The following is a 21,525-nucleotide window of genomic DNA, read 5'->3' on the forward strand; positions in this document are numbered from 1 at the left end:
AGTTTGAACAATAAAACTAACTCTTTACTTGTTAACTTAAGGAACCTGGTTGGCTTATTTCTTCCACAGAGCTACACATAGTTAAGTATATATATTGAATTGGCAATGTCACTTCCTTTTTAAATTCACACTCTGTTATAACCAACCCAAGAATGGGACAAAGAGAGGGGTCAGATCACCCCTCCTAACCTGGTTGTAATGGCATGGATGATCTGCTTGCTTTGCCTTCCGCTGGGAGAATTGTGTTAGCCTTCTGAGACATCAGAGTGATGATCCTCTGTAGAGGTGCTACCCATTTCTCCTTCAGTCACTTGCCCTTGAGTAAATTCACGTCCTGAGCTAGTAGCTGAATTTGGAATAGTGAGCTTAAATCTCACCTCCTTTGACATCAGGCAGGTATAGCCATACAATCATAACTTCTACAAGCACTCTCCCTGCTGGAGATGCATTTTTTGATTTTGCAGAGATACGCTTCTACCTATATTAGCCAAAGAACTGGCACGCCTTCTGCCGAAGGGCCGTGAAGGCTCGAAACGTTAACTGATTTCTTCTCCACCGATGCTGCCAGACCTGCTGAGTTTTTCCAGGTAATTCTGTTTTTGTTTACGCCTTCTACTGCAATGATCACTACAAGAAGTGGAATTAAACTAGGGGCAGAAGAGTGAAAGCTGAAGACTCTTACTGTCAAAAGGACCATCACATATATATCATTAATATCCAAAGGAGCCATCCCAATTCTATTGACCAATTTGAATAACAGCAGAAAGGCTGAACTCTTCTCAAACGTCGTGTCAGTTTCCACATACAGCCCTTTTGGTACACCTGATAACCTCCAAACCAGCGTAGCACTGACACCGAGACATGTTGGAATACTCATTTACTCCCTAGTTTCTTAGCTGTTTATGAATCTTTGTTAACAAAGGCCCAGATAAGGCTGTACATCTTTATGTGCCCCTTAACAAACGACCAGTAAGGCTGCAGCTTTGATGGCTTATTTACTCTCCATGGTAAGGAATGTTTGATTACATAACTCTTCATGGTTTCAATTATGAAAGACTCCTTCCTATTCTAGCAAACAGTCTGTTTACTGACTTCACACTGAGGATGTATCTAAGATAAAAGCAAAAAACTGTGGATGCTGGAAATCCAAAACAAAAATAAAAATACCTGGAAAAACTCAGCAGTTCTAACAGCATCTGCGGAGACGAATACAGTTAATGTTTCGAGTCCGTATGACTCTTCAACAGAACTAAGGAAAAATAGAAGAGAGGTGAAATATAAGCTGGTTTAAGGGGGGGGAGGGGGGGGACAGGTAGAGCTGGATAGAGGGCCAGTGATAGGTGGAGATTGCCAAAAGATGTCATAGACAAAAGGACAAAGAGGTGTTGACGGTTGGTGATATTAGCTAAGAAATGTGTTAATAGGTGACATTAAGGGTAGAAACTTGGGTCATTTCACATACAATTCCCACAATTTTCTGTTTCAATTCCCAATGTAAAGCTCAAATTTAAAACAATTGTCCATCCATTTCCAGGTATCTGTTTGGTCCCACATGGCCAGTATCTTCCTTACGCTTGGTTCATGCTGATTATATTAGGGGGTGAATGGCCTATTCCTCTTCTTACCTTTCCAAATGTGCAGCTGGCTGTAGCTATTTTTTTCAACTGAATTTATCCTATCTGATGCACAAAATACAGGAACTCTTCAAGTTGGTGATGTGATTTCCAAGCTCCTTGATCATCTTCACTTGCTCATCAAAGTAGTGAGTCTCCAGGAAGACACAAATATGAGGGTGTATTCCAAGTGGAGAGTTAGTGCAGATTCAGTAGACTCTGTTCGCGTTGTTCTCAATCTGCAGTATTGCAGATTCTGCATTACCTCCAGACCATTTATTTATGAAGTGCTCTTGCAATAAAGATACTACTTTGACAGCAAATGTTTTGCCAATCTCTTCTTTGGCACATGTGGGGGCGTGTGGAGGACTGGAGCATGTTTTCTAAGCCCATTTAAATGTGTTAAATCAATCTTTGAGATATGTTAGCATCATCCACATGGGACATGTTCAGTTTTGGTACCACTGAAGCATTTTTTAAACCCAAATCTATTTGTTGTATTTGATTATTTTATTTAGCAAATGCAAATTCTAGAAGCCAAGCGATGACCTCCTCATTTACTGAATTTAAGGTGATTAGCCTACCACTTAGTCTGCAGAGGGGACACTCCTCGGTAATGTGCAGCATTGTTTGTGTCTTTTCACAAGTGCATAAAGGGATTGTACTGAGACCCCAGTGGGACATGTTGGCTGCACAGGGGCCCTGTGAACCTATTTAGCGAGGATCACTGACACCTTGGCAGTTCGAAGCCTGCCATTCGACAGATGGAGTTTGTCACAAGGAACTTGTTAGTGACTTACCACCTTTCCTATTTCATGATCCAAAGGATGTCTGCCGGTAGATCTTACTCTGGAAGGGTGCTCCACATGCCGAGATGGAAGGTAGTTAGGTTGAACAGGTCGTCATAAATTAGTAAGTGTGGTGCAGCATGGATGGTATCAACCTGCTTGTGGGTTTTTGTCAGTCGGTGTATGTGTGGTAGAGTGATGTTTGCAAGGACCTGAAGCCGGGTTGGGGGAGGTGTTGAGTGGAGAGTTCCAGTTAGGATGCACATTATTAAATTCAACTGAGTGTCAACAAGATGTGTGTTTTGCACAGTACTGTGCTGTGGAGTATGATAGGGCAAACGCTGAGGTCCGGAGAGTTGTGGCAGCAGCACCCCATGTAGATCCAGCAAGTTTGGTTAGTCGGTTGTTTCTGGTTTTGACCTTTGCTGTTGTTTTCTTCAAATGCTCCCAGAAGGAGTCCTATCTGGAGTGACTCCCAAGAATGTTGGGTTGGGATCATGCTTTAGTCTCAGGCCATCCATATAGATATGCAATTCTTTTTTGGCACTGGCATTGTGGAAGTGGAATACATTGGATATGGCTTTAGAGGGATTCAACATGAAATACCATGTGCTGCAGTAGTCCACCAACTTCATAATGCCTTTGTTGAGGACCTGGTCCGAGTGCAGAAAGATGGAGCTTGGGTGGCACAGCAGGTGTCCTCAGCATTGATGAACATGGTTGTTGGCAGGTCACTTGTATACATGTTGAACAGGATTGGGACTAGCACTGAGTCCTGTAGTAGTCCATTGGCCTATCTCCTCCATACACTTCTCCCTTGCCCAAAATGAATCGTCTGTTGTGAAGGAGTGTTTCAACACCTGTCCTGACCCAGTTGGAGGCATTCTGGACAGCTTTAGGAGCAGGCCAGTGTGCCGCACCGTATTGTAGGCAATGGCAAGGTCCAGTAGCACTATGCCTGTCTTCAGGTTCTTTTGGATGCCATTTTCAATGTGTAGGTGGTGAGTGTTAGAACTTGATCACATGTGCTGTGCCCCTTACAGAAACCAACTTGGTCGACATTAAGGATGGTCTCTACTTCCGGATATATGTGTTGCAGGATAAGAGAAAAGCCGGTTGATAGCTGGCTGCCAAAGTGAGATCTTTTCCAGGTTTTGGAATGGCAACGATTTTTGCCACACGCCACACCTTCGGGAGTGAGTTTGAGTTGATGATTCTTGTACAGAACTGAGTCAGCCAGCACATGCATGGGGGCCAAGTTGTTTCAGGAATCCTGGCGCCATGTTGTCATATCCCACTGTTTTGCTACATTTCAGGTCCTTTAATTCTTTCCTCAGTTCTGTGACCTTGAAGGGATCAGGACCGCCGTGTTCTGCATGTTGCTTGCATTGTTTTTTTCACTTCGTTATAACCTTGTGTTTGATTAAACGTTAAGATTTGTGAATGCTTCGAGGAAGTGATTTATAACTAAAGATGCTAGTTTAATTACAAATATTTTGCAGGTCTATGCTAGTATTACAGTATTACCAAGATGTGAAGAATATTACAATTATGCTAGTTTTATCCTCGGTAGCTATGCTGACATTTTAAAATGTTTCTTTTACTTTAACTGTTAGCTTCCCACCTACCCTCTATTCTTTCCATTTTTTTCTTTCCTCCTATGTCTCCCTTTCCCCCACTTCCTTTTACTCCCTTTTCTGTATCAGTTTCTCAGGGGAGAATTTTCTGGGGTGTTGGGTGGGAGCGGGCGCGCAGCCGATTGCCGCCCGCGATCGGCTGCGTGCCGCCATTTTATGTGGGCAAGCCAATTAAAGCACGCCCAACATGACACGCACCCGGAAGTGCTGAACGCTGCCTGTGTGGGCGGGGGCAGGAGGCTGAGTCGGAGCCTGCGCTCTTTTGTGCATGCGCGCGAAAGTGCGCAGGAATCTCCCTGAGGCACAAAGCTGCCTCAGGGAGATCAGTTTGATATTTAAAAATTTAAATAAAGGGGAAAAAAAAATCTTAAATGTCCCCTCATGTGACAGTGTCGCATGAGCTGGGACATGTCTATGAATTTTATTGAAAGTTTTTATTAAAGTTTAAAAACCTTCATGAAACTCATCCCGCCCGTGGATGAGGTTTCATGATAAATGCGAAGGCCGCCTGGGCTCTTCGCCTACCCGCCAACCTAAAGGTTGGAAGGGCAGCTCAGTTAATTATTTTAATTGCTGTTTAAATGGCCTTAACAGGCCTTTGACAGTTCGGCAGGTGCGCAGCCGGCTCTGGTGCGCGCCCGCCGAACTGAAGATCTGAATGACGTGCGGTGACATCGGGATGCACGCCCGACATCACCGCGTGTTATGTTACGCATCGGCGAGTGGGGCCCACCTCCGCTCGCAGACCCGAAGATTCTGGCCCTAGTCTCTTTGTTAATCTGTGAAGCTATTTTTAAATTGGATTTGCCCTAACAATCTGAAATCATATAAAATAAAACATGAGTCTATTTGAGCCATTTTGTCTGCTCCCATGTCCGCCACTGCCTCTGTATTTCTCACTCACTTTCTCTTTCTTTCTATAGATCAGTCCCTCTTTCACACTCCCTCTCTCTCTCTCTTTTTGCTCTTGTCACAGAAAATTATGTATGACAGCTAAAAAGATTCTTGTATTTTGTGCATTTTCAGTTATTCTTTCACTAACGACTTTAACAGAATGAAAACTTCTGACCATGGAAAAAGCTACATAAACTGTGGATGTGTAAAACATTGGGTTTAAAATAGCGTCAGAAAGCAAATGCACCTCACGTGGACGACACCCACATATCTCAAAGTTTAATTGGCTTAAAAAAATGCAGTTTTAAAGTTACTGTTATCAACCACTTCACTTTTTCACCTCTGTCAGTTTAACACATTACTCTAAAGTAATTCTACAGCTTTTGCACCACCTGGCCAGGCAGTGCCTGCCTTATAAAATTATTAGCTGCATGAGAGAATAGAAAAGGCCATAATCCCCTACAGTTTGCACTGTGCTGCCTCTCCCTAAAGACAAAAAAAATTGCATCTATGCAGCACTCTCTTGTATCTTTCGAATGTCCCAAAGCACCTCGCATATCTGTTGCAGTTCTGTGAGGTAAAGTAGCAACCATTTTGTGCACAGCAAACCACAATGAGGAGTTTTAAAAATTGCAGTTAGCAATGACTCCCTTGAAACATTTTGGCAAATGTGGACTTCATTTCCATTGCTCGCCTCCATCCAAGTCGAAGATGGTGCCAGAAACTAAATATGTTCTATGTACTTCCCCACCCACCCACCAAGCCACCAAATAAACCCAACAACAGACACACCCCTTAAACTGACCAACCAAAACAATCTAGATAGACCAAACTGCAAATTATTTTTGTGGATTAGGTGATCCTTCATCACAGAGCATAAACAGGCATTGTATATTTGTTGCTTATGGTACTTTCTCAATTACTAATGGACTGCTTCAGTCAACGTATCTGTTTTGACATGGAAACTTCTTGTTGATTTCCATGTAGCTCCAGTTCTATCTCTTCCCCTTCCCATTCTTCTGATCTTTCCACCTTTTGGTCTGTTACTGCACTGTTCAAACCCATCTCGACCCAAGTGCAGCACTACTTTTTGCCTCTGGTTGCTTTTCTTTGATCATTAACCTAAGGCTTTAATTGTCGCCCACATAATGCTCCATTTAATATTCCACTTGGTCTATCTTCTATTTGTAATAATTTAACTCACTGAAAATCCATTCACAGGCAATTTATTCTGATAGATGTTTCTTTCTGCTAATATGTGATATAGTCAACTCTTGACCCCTTTATCTGTTTCCTTGCCTCCTCCCACATCTTTATTCTTGTCAATTCTATAAGGGAACCTTGACAGCTTTCCTTCCTTCAGTTCTGACAAAGGAACTCTATTTGTAATATCATTCTGTCTTTCCTCTGTTCAGATGCTGACAAACCTTGTATGCATTTACAGCATCTCATTGTTGTCATGTTTGCCTATATTTGTCGACAAATTTTAGACCACAGATGGCTGGTTGTAAAACAAGTCTGGGTAATTGTTTGAAGGATGCTAACCATCCACTTAGTCAGATAAACCCAGAGGGTAGCATTCTCACCTCCTGAGCCAAAACAGTTTTGATTCAAGTCCCACTCCGAAGACTCAAACACATAACCTAGGCTGATATTTCAGTCTTGAGGTTGTGCAGCATGGTCAGAGATGCTGCCTTTAGGATGAGATGTTCAGTTGAGGCCCCATCTGCACGACATGGTGCTATTCAAAGAGAAGCAGGGTAGTTTTACCCCCAGTGTCTTAGCCAATATTTATCTCTAACCCAACCAAGTGGTTTGTGTTTGGTTGTGTGTGGGGGGTAGGAGGTCCAAAACCAAGTGAATTAATTTTGTGCAATCTGAAACATTGAAATTATGAACTTGCTCCCTAACTCCTGAATGCTCAATGAAGTACGATATTTTTAACTGGGGCTTGCAATTTTTCCTTCACTCATCTGTAGTTTAACAACTGGGTATCGAGACTTGAAATCAGCTCAGCAGCTTCCTCTTCTACTCCAGCTGTCACATTATGCTCTCATATTTCAAAGAAAATTTCATTATCAGAGATAATGATGGAGCTGGAAAGGTCACCATAACCATAAATTACTTTTCAAACTAAATTACTTTGAAGAGATACATTGCATTTTCGTATTGCTGGATTTCACAGTGGGATCCTTCTACTCAAATCCAGTCCAGACAGATGAAAGCGATCTCTCTTTCTGGGTGTCTGTTTTAAAATGCATTGCCCTGTCTCAATACAGTGCATTGCTATCATGAATCCACAGCACAAAACTGCTCATAAGTCAGTACTAATTGGCATTAACTTAAGACCCTAAGGAATTGAAAATGGGAAAAATCAAAGTGATGCAACTGAAGTTTGTTGAGTCAATCTGATTGGGTTCATGAAATGTCACTTGGCTCAATTCTCAATACAATAGACTATTATTGCTTTTCCGACTACAGTTACACTATTTTAAAGCTTTGACTTGATGTGTCACAACTTCAGATTATGAACTGTATTTCAAAAAAATTCCTTTGCTTCTTCCAGATTGGTATTATTACTGAGGGGGTCGGTTAGCTCTGTTGGCTGGACGGCTGGTTTGTGAAGCAGAGTGGCGCCAACAGTGCGGGTTCAATTCCTGTACTGGCTGAGGTCATCCATGATGGCCCTGCCTTCTCAACCTTGCCCTCTCACCTGAAGTGTGGTGACCCTCAGGTAAAACTCACCACCAGTCGTCTGCCTCTAATGAAAGAGCAGCTTATGGTCCCCTTGGACTACGGTGACTTTCCCTCCCCCTATTACTTAAAGCTCCTGGAAAAGTAACGGTGTTCTCATTTGTATTAATTTTGTATCATGTAACAGCAGTGTATTTATATGTTTAGGTATTTGTTTAAAAGTTATTTGATGGAGTAACATCTGATATGTTTCTTCTGTTCCTTCTTAATATACACTTGTGTTGAAATTTTGGTTGGAATTGCAGAGCTTCCACCTGTAGCCTTGAGTCTATCATGGCCCTGCCCCAAATTGTGGGAAGGGAACCTTTATTAAGTTAGGGGCAAGTGCTCACACCAGTAACAGTATTGTAGTGCTGCCCACCCTGCTCACCAATTGAATGACACCATATTGCCCTATAGGGATGTGTGTCAAAGTTCAGTAAATGAATAATTTTGTTTTGTGTCTGATCAGGCAAGAATGCCAGCTAGGAGATCAGGAGGACTCCCTGTTCTTCAAATGGTGCAGTGGGATCCTTTATGTCCACCTGAACATGTTACCACTACCTGTACTGCAGTTTTTACAAACTTATTTCAACATTGCAATGTTTTCAATTCAAAAGCAAATATTGGACTTCAACCAAGTCCATACTGAGTCACAGTTGGTGTCAGCTTCATTCATGTGTGGTGACCAGGATAGTACATAAGCCCAATATAAGTGGCACTCACTTCAGTGAATCGGATATGAATTTGGCAGAGGGATGGTACAGCATCAACTGTTGAGTATAATGGTGGGAATGTGGTAGACGTGATTTGACTCCTAAACCTAATTGTGTTCCACCCTTTTCTCATAAAATGCTACAGATTAAATGCTCTTAGATGAATTGTGTAATTTTCCAGTTGTCTGTTTTCACGAAGGACATGTATGAAAATGATACCAGCATCCCCTAGGAAGTGTAAAACAAGCCTTACAGAGAAAAGGTGCTGCTTCCGAACCCAGTTACAGCTCTAATGTATACTGTATGTCTGTATTGACAGCCACAAAACATCAATAAGCATTTATATTTGCTTAAATGATTATTCAACCTGTCAATAGCTATACCCATGGGAATTAAACCTTTCACTGACTTTGACCTAATTTAGTTCACCCTCATCCACTTTATTTGTTTAGTGTGAATGTTTTTAAGTAAGTGCTTGAGCTTTCTAAGCATTATTCCTTGAATGCCCAGGAATGATAATATGGTGCACATCACAACTGGCATACTAAAACAACAAAGAAATACTATTGAGCATAGATACAGGGCAGTAGGTTGTATTGATTTATACATTGTAATACTGTGTTAGTCATAAGTTGTTAGATATTAAGCTGTCAAGTGCAATAGTTAATCTTTGATTTACGATAATGATTTTTCACATTCTTTCACCATCATATTCAGGGGCTTCTATAGAGTGGTGTCTCGTTTATGTAGGACTTTGTTCTGAGCCTTCCTCCAGTGACTTCAGCCTTGAACTACTTAAATCTATCTCCATGCTTTCGTCAAATTCATAATGGAACTCGAAAGCATTGACAGTCGATGAGTTCCACTATTAGGATCCTTAAAAAAATTGTTTGCAGGTTTTCTACCTTTTTCTTAGCTTGGGGTTTACCTGCACCACCTGTCTCCCTGTCAGCTGGTGCTGTATTTCCTTCTCCATTATGTGAATTAAAAACAATAAATCTTGAATGGCATCATTAGGGTTGCAGAAAACAAAAACATGTTCACAACTGGGCACTACCAAGAATCCAGACTCGAATTTACAACTTAAGCTGACATTTTTAACCAAACTATGAAAAAGTTAATTAACTCTAAATAAAATTTAACGATCTTAAAACAACCTATATGGTCTTCTAAATTCACTGAAAATGTTTTCTCCCCAAGGTCCATTGCTCACTTTCCATTCTGACAGCTTACTGACGTTTTTGCTTCTTCCTCAGCCCACTTTGTTCCTGCTGACTGCCTTCTACTCCTTCCATGCTTAACTGGAGTCAGTTCTCCCTTCCAACACATGTCCATGTTAGACCTGCCTGACGTGCTGCCGCTGAGCCTGACCCTGGCCTTCCCTGTCAACCGCTTCTGACATTGTTCTGCCCCACCTAGTTTTCTCTGCCTGCTGCTTTTTTATTACCATCTGATGTCTTTAATTATGATTTATGCACCAATAATTCTTAGCCCACTTGACCTCTAGGCTGTCCCCTGAACCTGCCAATCCAGACACCTTCATAATCTTATTTTGAGACAAAAGATTTTATTTCCTGTAGAGTTGCTGTATTGTTTGCTAATTCTATGCTTTCCACTTACTCAATTTATACAAAGTATTTTGTGTTGCAAGATGGAATCCTCCTCTTGTCTTGAAATGTGGAACGTCTGATTCACCATAAGCAGTTCCTTAGAGATCCACAAGTATCTATGTTTTAATTTATAGATGTAACACTCCAGATAATACACTTTGCTACCAGTGCAAAAAATCTCAGTGCTTCTGATCTGCGCTTTGAATTTCATCTTGAACCTAACATATTCCAGTCTGCAAAGTTTCCTGACCAAACAGTAGTTAAAAGGCAAATGAAATATTGGGCTTTATATCTAGAGGAATAAAATTCACGTGGGTCGAAGTCTTGCTTTAGCTATACAAAGCCCTGATTGGACCATACCTGGACTACTGTGAGCAGCGTTGGACACCACACCGTAGGCGAGATATATTGGCCTTGGAGGGAGTGCAGCGTAGATTTACTAGAATGATATTGGGTTCCAAGGGTTAAGGTATGAGAAGAGATTACAAAAACTAGGGTTGTATTCCAGGGAATTTAGAAGGTTAAGGAGTGATTTTTATCGACGTTTTCAAGCTACTGATGAGAACAGATAAGGTGGATTGGGAGAAATTATTTCCACTGGTTGGTGAATCTAGGACTAGGGGACATAGTCTCAAAATTAGAGCCAAAACATTCCAGACAGAAATTAGGAAACGCTTGTACACGCAAGGGTGGTAGAAGTTTAGAACTCTCTTCTGCAAATGGCAATTGATGCTAGATCGGTTGTTAATTTTAAAATTGTTTGAAAGGTTTTTGTAATCTAAAGTATTGAGGGAAATGGGGCAAAGGTGGGTACATGGAGTTAGATCACAAATCAGCCATGACCTCATTGAATGGCATAACAGGCTAAATTACCTATCCCTGCTCCCATGTTTCCAATTAAATTCAGCAAATTCCAAGCCTTTATCAACTGAGCAGTGCTCCCAAATCCAAGAACGTTCCAGTTAGACACTGGGTTATTCATTCCACCCTGTGCTGCCAGACTGATGCATCTCCCCAGCACTCCCAGACATTGAAACATCCTCTACTGTAGCCATATTGCTGAGCCCTAGCACCCTCCACTCCCCTTCTATCTGTGTTTCTTACATGACATGAGCCCAATGTCTTCTGTGATCATGTGCTGTCAGACACCAGTACCTCCTTCCACAATTCTTCTTTCCCAGCTGCAAAGCACCCCTGCACCCATGCCCCTACCCTGTACTGAAAGCCCTCCCTTTTCCTGCCAGATTGTAATCTCTCAGGAAATCACTTTCTCTCTCCCCCCCCCCCGCCACCCTTAATGTTACCTGGCTGGAGTTCCCTTTGGAAGGGAACTTCCAAACCACCCCTTAATGTTACCAAAGCTTTACTTCTGCAAAACCTCACCCATTTATCTTCAAGTGATGTATGCTACCGTCAACTTCTGTATGTTACCCATCATCTTCCTTTCTATCCTGGGATTTTAAAAGAGATATGAAGAGCTGAAATGCCTGCAGATAAAGGAACATTTAATAGAGGTGTCTCATTTGTGGTTTTCATGCAAGTAAGACAATTGTAGGATTTAATCTCCATAGCACTGGTTATAAATACAGGGATATTTTATGATAAAAATGGAATTTGATTTATTGAATCATTGAAAATTAGTATCCTTGATGCTGCAGAGAGAACTAGATGGCATAAAATTGCTATTGTAAGGCCCTGTCCCTGTCCTAAAGCTTCTTGTTTTGGATATCAGCAGCACACAACAACTTGGATGAAATTTCAACAAAGGTGATGCACCTTTATTAAACCACTAAGCAATAGTACATACTCATGACAACACTGGTTGCTTAACTTCCCTGCAAGCTGGAATCCGGCCGGTGGTCACCCCAATGACAAATCCTCCATCCGCATCTTCTGAGCAATTGACCAAATTGCACTAACCACTGCAGCAGAGATGGTTCTGTGGACTCTTTATACCTTTTTTGGCAATGGCCCTGTGCCATATAAGGTAAAGTCTGCTTTTAGTCCATTTAATTGGTTTTTAATTACATCACTGTACATGTTCATGCCTTCTCCAGATGTGCCCTGGCAAGGCCCCTTTTGAAGGTCACACTTGAGGTACCATCACCAGCTTGACTCTGTTTTGTTATCTCCAGCACCATTATCAATCTCCACAGCTGGGAGAAGGCAGCACATTTATTGCCCCTTAATGAAGCTCAGTCTGTTTATCTTCCCTGGTATAAGCCCTCCTGCAGTTTCAGTCATCTTACAGAACTTGCTGACTCTAGCAAGGCTTTCGCTTGACTAAATTAACCATCATGCTTTGTTTTTTTGAGCCCACAGTGCAGTTCTTCATATATCTTCAGTCTGAGTCCTTCTGATACCTTGATGTTCCATGTTACCACCATGAGAAGACTTCAAACACAGGGTTACACTACAACAGGTCTACATTACTTAATATAAAAGAAATAAAGAAACAGTTACATATTTGAAAACTGCACATTAAAAAGGTAAATAATATTGGCTTACACTATCGATTAAAAAAAAACAATGCATCCCTTGACTAAAGGAGGGTGATTCTGGATCCAGGTTTCTGTTGAACAGATATCCAGCACACACCATGATCCACATTTTCCCCTTTGGGCCGGGAAGCAGGAATTGGGCCATTTCCTGACATTACATTCCTAACTTCTGAAAGTCAGCCCATTAACACAGGATTTTGTCTTCCAGAGTTGGTGAGCTGGAGTCGTGGCTGCCACCTCACAGTGCAGGCCCGAGGTGGGAACGGAGGCAGATGGATTGGAGGCTAACAGTTTAGAAGGCCTGCCTTCATTCACTATGACATCAACCCAGTTTTCCACATGGTTATTAGGCCCCCCTAGCCCTCACACCTCATCCCCATACCCCCTCCATGCATTTTTCATACCCACTCACCTAGTAATCAACTATTTGCAGAACTCATGAACCATATAATAACACTGGGAAGTCTTTGAAATGTTCAGGAAATTAAAAAAAAATGAGCCAATCAAACTCCAGTTGAAAAAAGCCCCTCTTAGAAGCTCATGAAATTGTCAATCAAATACACAGCTATTGAAACTCCCCTTGAAAAAGCACTCCCTCATCTCAAGTGCTTATTAAACTGTCAAAATAAACAACCAGCCCTTCAAAAACCACTTCAAAACATTTATCCTGCTCATAAATCTACCAAATAAAGTGCATTGTTCCACAGCAATGTTAACAACTCCTGCTGAGCTAAATCCATTCCTGGGGTTACATAATGGGATTATATTGCACAGCTGAATAAATAAACCCTATACAGTTCAACACAATACCGTTTTTGAAGTTGCCTGACCAGGTATCCAGCCATCTATTCCTTTTTTTTCCAAAAGCCCATGGACTTTCACTCAAAAAAGTCCTGCATCCGTTCAGTTTTTTTTTCCAAAGTCTCAACAGGTCTCTGGACTTCAACTTAATGTAAAACTCAAACCAAATGTCTAGATGACTCATGTAAATCAGATTCCCAACACTGTTGAATGCGCAAGAGGACTTTATCCACAGTGCATGTGAACACTTACACATGCTGGCACATGCTGGCCAATTAAATAGTTACTTACCTTTTAAGGACAGAGGGCTATCATCAATCACCCCATTAAAAACATACTTAAATCATCATACACCATTACAGTATGACACTTGAAGTTGGTAAGACAGTTCAGATTTACCTGTCAAAAGGTTCCTGACTCAGTAGCTTGCTTCCCCCAAGGTTCACGAATTGACTTACCTGGTGTGGTTCCCACAGTCTTCAGGAACTGACCTGCATTGATGAAAATACCAATGTTAGAAAAAAATGTATTTGCAGCACGTATTTAAATGGTGACGCCAACATCATTTTACATGAGCATCGGGTTGCGCCCTGCCCAGCTTCCCATCCCAGGGAAAATGGTGTCTGTTGGGAATGGCCTGGTAAGTTTAAAATTATGGCTCTGCATGCTTCTAGTTTGGGCCTCCCGACACGGGTTTATTCAGCATCGGGAGGGGAAAATCAGGCCCCGTTTGTCACAAAGTTTGTGGTTTTAATGACAACAAAATTGTCAGTGTTCACCATCATCGCTGTGTAAAACTAGCAATAACATTTGGCATCTGCACATGTGCAGTTAAATGCAGAAATATGGAAGTTGCAGTCAGTGATTCCCTGCTGCTCCATAAGGTGCATTGTTGCTGTCTTTGAGGATGTTATCAGCACAAAGTCAGTGATTTGACACACACTTCAACTTTTTAATGTACCATTCTTGATATAAAAACTCTTGTAAAAGCTGAGCCTTGCTGAATGAGTGTATTAAGTCATAATCACATTTGATCACATCATTGGCCTTGAATAACTAATTTTAACAATCTGGAATGTAATTCCCTCCATTTCATGATATAAATTCCATAAGGTTTTTTTCTAAGTTTGTTTATGGTACTTGAGCTTCTGCCTTAATCCCATATGTATGTCCCAATCTATATTTCACTTGCTGTAAAATGATAAAAAGTAAATGATAAACAGTGCCTTTTACTTCTCAATTTGCTGCCTGAAAATTATTCTTCCTGATTGGCTGCTCAGCCTGCTTGATGATTCCAGGGTTTCTGGATGCCAGAGGTCTCCTTTAGATGGAACTAGAGTGAAATTGACGTCGTAATATGGGAAATTGATGATACAGAGCCCACTAGATTTTTATAGGAAGCTTTCTTCTAGGCCATTGGTAAGAACTGTCCCTTTGCCACTGATTGTAAAATCTGAGCCATTGTGCTGAGGCTGTAAAACACTCTTTCAATAGCTGTAATCACTCGAATTTACCCAATTAAACCTATAAGTCCTAATTTTCATAAAAATGGAGAGGGTCTCTGACTTATCCAAAAAGGGGCTAGTGACCTGATTCTGGAAGTCAAGCTTTGGGGAACCCAGCATTTTTGCCTATGGGAGGATGAGGGCAGATTGCAGTTTGCAAACCGATGGTTCACAGAGGGAGCTGCGCATGCAGAAGTGTAACTGCCTTCAAATAGATCCAATTTTCACAACTGGGGCGTCCAAAACATGACCTGTTGGCTTTAGACCTTTCCCGGGAAGGTCTAAAGTTGTCAGAGTTCTTTGGCGAGGTAGGGTATCCTTTTGGAGAGGTCCAGGGATACCTTTGGGAGAGGCCTTTTGGGATTGTTAAAATTAGACATGAATGTGCATGAAAATTGGATAAACTCATTGGAACTGCCAAGTTGTCAAGGCATTTAAATCTCCTGGCCTTTAAATGTAAAAAAAAAATTCTAGAGTAAAAAAAAAATCAGTGTTTGCTATTTCACTCTGTCTGTCATATAATCCTGAGGACTATCATAGGGTTTGTGCTGCATGACTGATTTCACAATATTATTATCACAGTGGGATGCCTGTCAGCTCACAATTTGATTGACAGCTCCAAGTGGTTATAAAGCCTTTGTGGAGTAATGAATAAAAATACTTGTTTTTAATAAGGGATTAAGCATTTGAATGAAATGATTGTTTTTATAACGAGTTATGTAGTTGAAGGAATGTAAATGTAGTGAATGAGTTTTTATGAATCGATTTTTTTTTACAAAAATGAAGTCTGCAATGGACAATTAGAACTTTATTTTATTTTGTCTCAGCATGGGTTCTGAGGTCTGCCCATAGTGGATGCTGGGTGAGTTGGCATGGAAGGTGTAAGGGCAAAACAATGCAAGGGGGGAGCATGGGTTTGCACTAAATTGGCATAGGGGCTATAAAGGGCCATGGGATGGGTAGAGGGGCATAGGTTGTCATGCAGGGTATGTGAGCTGCCATGGGGGTGGGTGGGGGGCATGAGGTGTCAGGGGTTGGCATGGATGTGTAAGGTTTTTGGATTCGGGCCCACAGATACCTAGGATAGGCAATCAACTATTCATATGTAATTTTAAGATAGTTTATTGAGCTTATTAAGAAGCAAATGTTTAGATATGATGCTTAACTAATTAGGCAGAAAAAAGTATATGACCCGTAACAGTTGGAAGCAGTTTACTGATCCCAGAGGACAAACAGACGGCTGGCAGAGTGTGTTGATCTCAGCAGCTTGTGATAACAGCATTCTGCTCTCTAGTTGAAGTGTTAGGAAATTTTTCCCTCGGTCTTCCCCCTCCTCCACTGGTCCATCTTCCATCTAAATAAGGAAGCTGCCCAACGAGCACTGCTGCCTCACCAGCACCTCAGCCCTCTACCACCAGTGTAACGCCAATATATATATACCCTTTTTTGGGGCTTACCCATCTATCTAACTATTCTGACCAGTGGATACAGAACAGGTACTCCAAATGTCAGGGTGGTTACCACCTCCCCTGTTCGTCATCCAGCTTTAGGTCGTTATAGTTTACATCATAATGAGGGTCATATCCCGATCCTTTCTAAACACTTACGTAGATAAGGGGGCACGGAAGACGCCATCCTACCAAAGTAGGAACATCAACATGGCAGCTTGAACCAAGTGATCTTGCTGTTTTCAGGGACTGTTTAGAAGTCAAAGTGTTTAAAAATTCTCTTTCCACAGGGGGAATCAATGTTGCTTAGCTAATCCCATAAAATGCAGAAAATGTCCGCTTATTAAAGACCCCAATTTCTTACAGTTGGGGCATGAGGAGTGTGTGGGGGGTGAGGGGGTATGAGAGGTGAGGGTTGGAAGGTTGTTTTTGTTTCTTTTTGCTGCTGGGATGAAGTATCAGATCACCGAGATGGGCCTTTCGCACAGCCCTCCTTTGGACCCAGCAGCCCCTGAGGCTGCCTCCAAACTCTTTCTAGAGGCAGGGATGGCGGACCCATCTTCTGCTATTGCCCCGGAATGAAAATTAGACCATTTGCGGAACTTTCTCCCAAGTCAGGTTTGCAGAGACAGGAAATTCAGGCCACAGTCCTAAAAGCATAGACCAGATTTGCAGCTACTTAGCAATTGTGCTTCAGATCAGAGACTGCCCATTGTCAGTGCTTATATAGAAGAAAATGACTTGAGGATAGATGTAATCCAAGTCCTCAAAATACTGTGGGCTTATTTACATTGGATTGTAGTTGGCAGAAAGAATATTTTTATTTATGTAGCAACATTCATGACCCCAAGATGTTTTGAAGCGGAAGTCTAGTCACTTTTTTTTAAGCAGTGCAAGCTGCCAATTTGCACGCAGCAAGGTCCCATAAACATCAATGAGATAATTCACTAGATAATATGTTTTTGATGGATTGATTGAGAGATGCCCAGTGAGAGAACTTCCCTGTTTCATTTCGAATTGTGTCATTCACTCTTGAACACCCACCTGAGATGGCAGCCAGGGCCTTTGGCTTATCATCACCCAAAAGACAGCACCTCTGACAGCTCTTTCCCAGCACTCCACTGAAGGGTTGGCCTGGATTATGTGCTCAGTCTTGGAATGGGGATCGAACACACATGCTGAGTCAGAGAGGCAAGAGCTGCTACTGAGTTTAGGATGACCCCTGAACTACCAAGCTAAAGATAAAAGCCTGTTTCTCTGGAATAGTTCTTATATCGAACAGACCTTCTGTAGAAAGCAATTAATGCTGTATTGATGTTTTTATTACAAATATTAAATTGGGGATCAAAATGTAAGTTATATTACTGTATCGGCATGATGGTTGCAATGCTGTTTGGTGACTGTGAAATAGATAACCCTGTGGAACTTTTCTTGATTATTTGGGCATGTGAGAGAACTCATTCTTTAGAAGGCCAAATGATTGGGGTGAAGTCTGTAATATATTTAAACATTACTGTATAACCATTGTTCATTAGCTGGGAAGCACTTGGGTAATCATGGTACCAGGTAGATAGTCCTTACATGCTCGTGCCACAATATACGAGGAATAGTCGCATTGGAAGAAATCCATTATATTCTGTAAAAGTAGTTTCTCCAGCAATGCCAAGTCAATTATACAGGATATGAGCACAATTTACATAGCTTCTGAGATGGATAGGTAAGTAAATATCAACTGTTCATTCACAAATGCAGCTTGTTCTCATGTAATTCTCGTGTGTGCAATGTCAGTAACCATTTCATTGGAAAATTGCAGCTTGTTTTTGTTTCTCATGTTGTAAAAAAATTGCACTTACTGTTCCATGGAATCTTTCAATGCGACTGAAAGGGCTGTTAGTACCTCAGTTTAATGTCTCATCTGAAAGGTGGCACCTCTGACAATGCCGCTGCCCCTCAGTAAAGCACTGTGGATTATGTGCTCAAGTGGAGTGGGGCTTGAATCCATGTTCTTCTGACTTAGCACTGAGCTATGGCTGACATTTAAAGAATCCATTGCTTCCTAAGATTGAAACATAAATGTACGTCTGCCTGGTAAGCACTAAGTGAGCTTTATTGTGCTTCCAGTTGTTGTTTTGTTAAACCGTTGGCTGAGACAGAAACCTGAGTTTAGATGGATGTCAGGATTCCATGGAACTATTTGAAGAAAAAGGAGTTGTTTTGGCCAAGGTTCCTTGCTCAATGGATGCCACAAAATAAAAGATTAAGTGGTCATTTGTAGATACTTTTGCTGTGTGTAAATTGGGTGCCATGTTTGCCTACAAAATGCACTTCAAAAACAGTTAGCCATAAAGGGCTTTGCAATGTCTTGATTGGTTGACAGTTGTATCAACAATCTATGAATGCACTGATCTATGGCAGGTCCGACAAAAAACAAAGTCTATTTACTCAGCAAGCAGTGATTTTAGAAATGATTTGAACTGCAGCAAATAGAACTCAACAACTTCTTCTGATAAAAGCAGAGTGATTTCACTGGCAAAATGCAGTGAATGGAGGATAGTTACCTAATCCGAATTACCTGCATAAAATCAGTCCCAGTCACTTAGAGATGTGCTTTCTCCAGGCGTGACTGACAGAGGAAATCACCCAGTCATCTCCATGCTGGTTAGGAATTGTGGTGTTACTGAATGTATATGCATGCAAGCTTATTCGTTTTCTCTGTTTCCTTTTTTTCTCTCTCCTTAAACTAGATGTGAACTCCCAAGTTTCATGATGTAATTATTTTCAGAAGGTGGAGACATGGCGTAGAATTTAGGGCCCTGCTGCAGTGGGGGTGGGGCCGTAAAATGCAGTGAGCCATTCAAATGTCCATTGACTTTGGCGGGACCGTAAAATCCGACCGGCATAAAATTCCGCCCATGGAATAAGTGAAATGGATGATTGTAACGTGAAAAGGTTGAACTCATTCTGTTCCACTAACAGAATTGAGTAACCTGTTTTGGATTTTAGTTTAAATTAAAAAGGCTGCTACATTAATTTATGGTTTCAAATTACAGCATATCCCATGCCTTTGATGCAGCAGCCCTGCTGTGCTAAATACAAAGCCAGTTTTGCGTTCTAATTTCCATCATTCAGAATCTTCTTTTTCCACTCTCACCTATGTTGAATGCATGAGGGCAGGGAACTCACCATGGTGGGTACTTTTTTTCTTGAGTGAGTAGGGTGATGTAGATTTTGGGAGCTTAAGTGAATGGGCATTACAGGCCCTGTTCTATGCTGACCTTTGTAGTCGTTACATGTTGAAGAAAAATATGTTTCCCTCTCCCCCAAAAGATACAATTTGATTAGCTTTCAACTTCTTTTTTCAGTCTTCAGAACTTTAAAGTAGTTCTGATGGTGATAGCCTCTCTCCTTCCTGCCCCGCCCACCCACTTTGCTCCTGTCGAAATACTTGAACGGTTTAATGAGTGCAATCTTTTCATTTCACAGGTAGTACTTGGAACGTGACAGAAGCTCTGGAAGATAAGCTAATGTGCTGCTCCATTGACTTGCTGTGTACAGAAAATGTCCAGACTGATGTTAGGGAAGACTTTGGAAAGAATATGCAAAGCAGTGCTCTTGTTGTGTCTAGTGCACTTTCTTATAATGATGATCTTCTACTTGGACGTCTACACCCAAAGGTTCGACATATTCAGCCGCTTTAACACTAGGAATTACTCTAAGATGCATCAGTACTTTAACATCTCAAAGCCCAATGGGACCTCACTGACTTTCCTGGTGGGCGAAGATCACTTTGTGTCAAGCAGGAAGTTGGAAAATAACCTTACAGTCACTAAGAAGCCTTTACCGATGTGCCCTGATGTCCCACAGGGGTTAGGTAGGCTGCTGAATTCAACTTTTTAAAAAAAAAAAGAGCTTGTTATGAATTGATCTGTTAAAATGCATCGTGATTAAAGTTTTAAAGGTGCTGTACTTCTGAATTAGTATAGTCTCCTGTGTTGCTACTGTTGAGATTCTGCATCAACAATATGTTGTTTCCTCTTCATTACATTATTGGTTCAAACTGATAGCTTTCATGGGGTAACCTTTTGTACAGAGACAGAGCTGAACAGACTATAGCTTTCCGTTCCTTCCTTGTTTTATGAGCTTGTTAGGAGGATACATCCATCATTCCAGTTAAGCTGCTAGAAGGAATGAATAAGTCCAAGATGTAATTCAACAATTCTAACAGAAATTGATCAAATTTAAAAAAAAATGGAGGGCTGAATATGTGATATGCTAGCTAAAGAGCAGAAATGATTCAAAAGGTGTTTCAACCAGACATCAAAATTTACAGTCACAGGGCTACCGCTTAGGAGACATGATCACTAAATGTTAAATACTAGCAACCAGAGTGACTTTCAAATATATTGTACCATAGAGATATCTTTGCTGTAGAGATGCCTACTGTTAATTTGACAAAGTTATATTGAAATCTACCATTTAAAAAAAAATCATCACTGAAACAAGTCATTTTTTTCAGTTTCCACTCCCAATTTACTAATTCCATCTATCTTCTCTTGCAACAATGTGAGATTAACCCAGTCTGTTTGCAACCTTGGTGTCACATCTGACCCCCAGGTGAGCTTCCGACTTCATATTTATGCCATCAATTAAGATTGTCTATTTCCACCTCTGTAACGTTGCCCAACTTTGTCCCTGTCTCAGCTCATCTGCTGCTGAAACCCTCATTCATGCCTTCCTTACATCCAGACTTGACTATTCAAATGCACTCCTGGCTGGTCACCCGCATTCTACCCTCCGAGATATCTGCACCCCTCACATTCTGGCCTCTCATGCATCCCCAATTTTAATCGCTCTATCATTGGTGACTGTGTCTTTGTTGCCTTGCCCCCAAGCTCTAAAATTCCCTCCCTAAACCTGCCTGCCTTTGTAACTCATTTCCCTTCTTTAAGACACATCTTAAAACCTACCTCTTTGACCAAGCTCTTAGCCATCTGACCTAATATATCTCCTTATGTGTCTCGGTGTCTTACTTTGTTATATAATGCTCCTGTGAAGCACCTTGGGATGTTTCATTATGTTAGAGGCACTATATAAATGTGTGTCTCCTCTACATTGGAGAGACCAAACGCAAACTGGGCGACCGCTTTGCAGAACACCTGCAGTCTGTCCGCAAGAAAGACCCAAACCTCCCTGTCGCTTGCCATTTTAACACTCTACCCTGCTCTCTTGCCCACATGTCTGTCCTTGGCTTGCTGCATTGTTCCAGTGAAGCCCAACGC

General features: G+C 41.4%; 1 protein-coding gene across 3 annotated transcripts in view; it reads left to right on the forward strand.

The window, feature by feature from the left end:
- b4galt2 (UDP-Gal:betaGlcNAc beta 1,4- galactosyltransferase, polypeptide 2) overlaps positions 1-21,525 on the forward strand; it is a 397,537-nt gene that overhangs the window by 25,756 nt on the left and 350,256 nt on the right. For 2 of the 3 annotated variants that reach the window (XM_078560977.1, XM_078560979.1), the window contains exon 2: positions 19,730-20,117. In XM_078560977.1, the coding sequence (XP_078417103.1) occupies positions 19,805-20,117 (313 nt within the window). In that variant the 5' untranslated portion in view covers positions 19,730-19,804. Of the gene's footprint in view, positions 1-13,769; positions 13,934-19,729; positions 20,118-21,525 lie in introns of all 3 variants that reach the window. The other variant, XM_078560978.1, reaches the window with a different exon arrangement.

The sequence above is a fragment of the Cetorhinus maximus genome, chromosome 17, assembly GCF_964194155.1.
Source record: "Cetorhinus maximus chromosome 17, sCetMax3.hap1.1, whole genome shotgun sequence".
In the NCBI taxonomy this organism is placed as follows: Eukaryota; Metazoa; Chordata; class Chondrichthyes; order Lamniformes; family Cetorhinidae; genus Cetorhinus; species Cetorhinus maximus.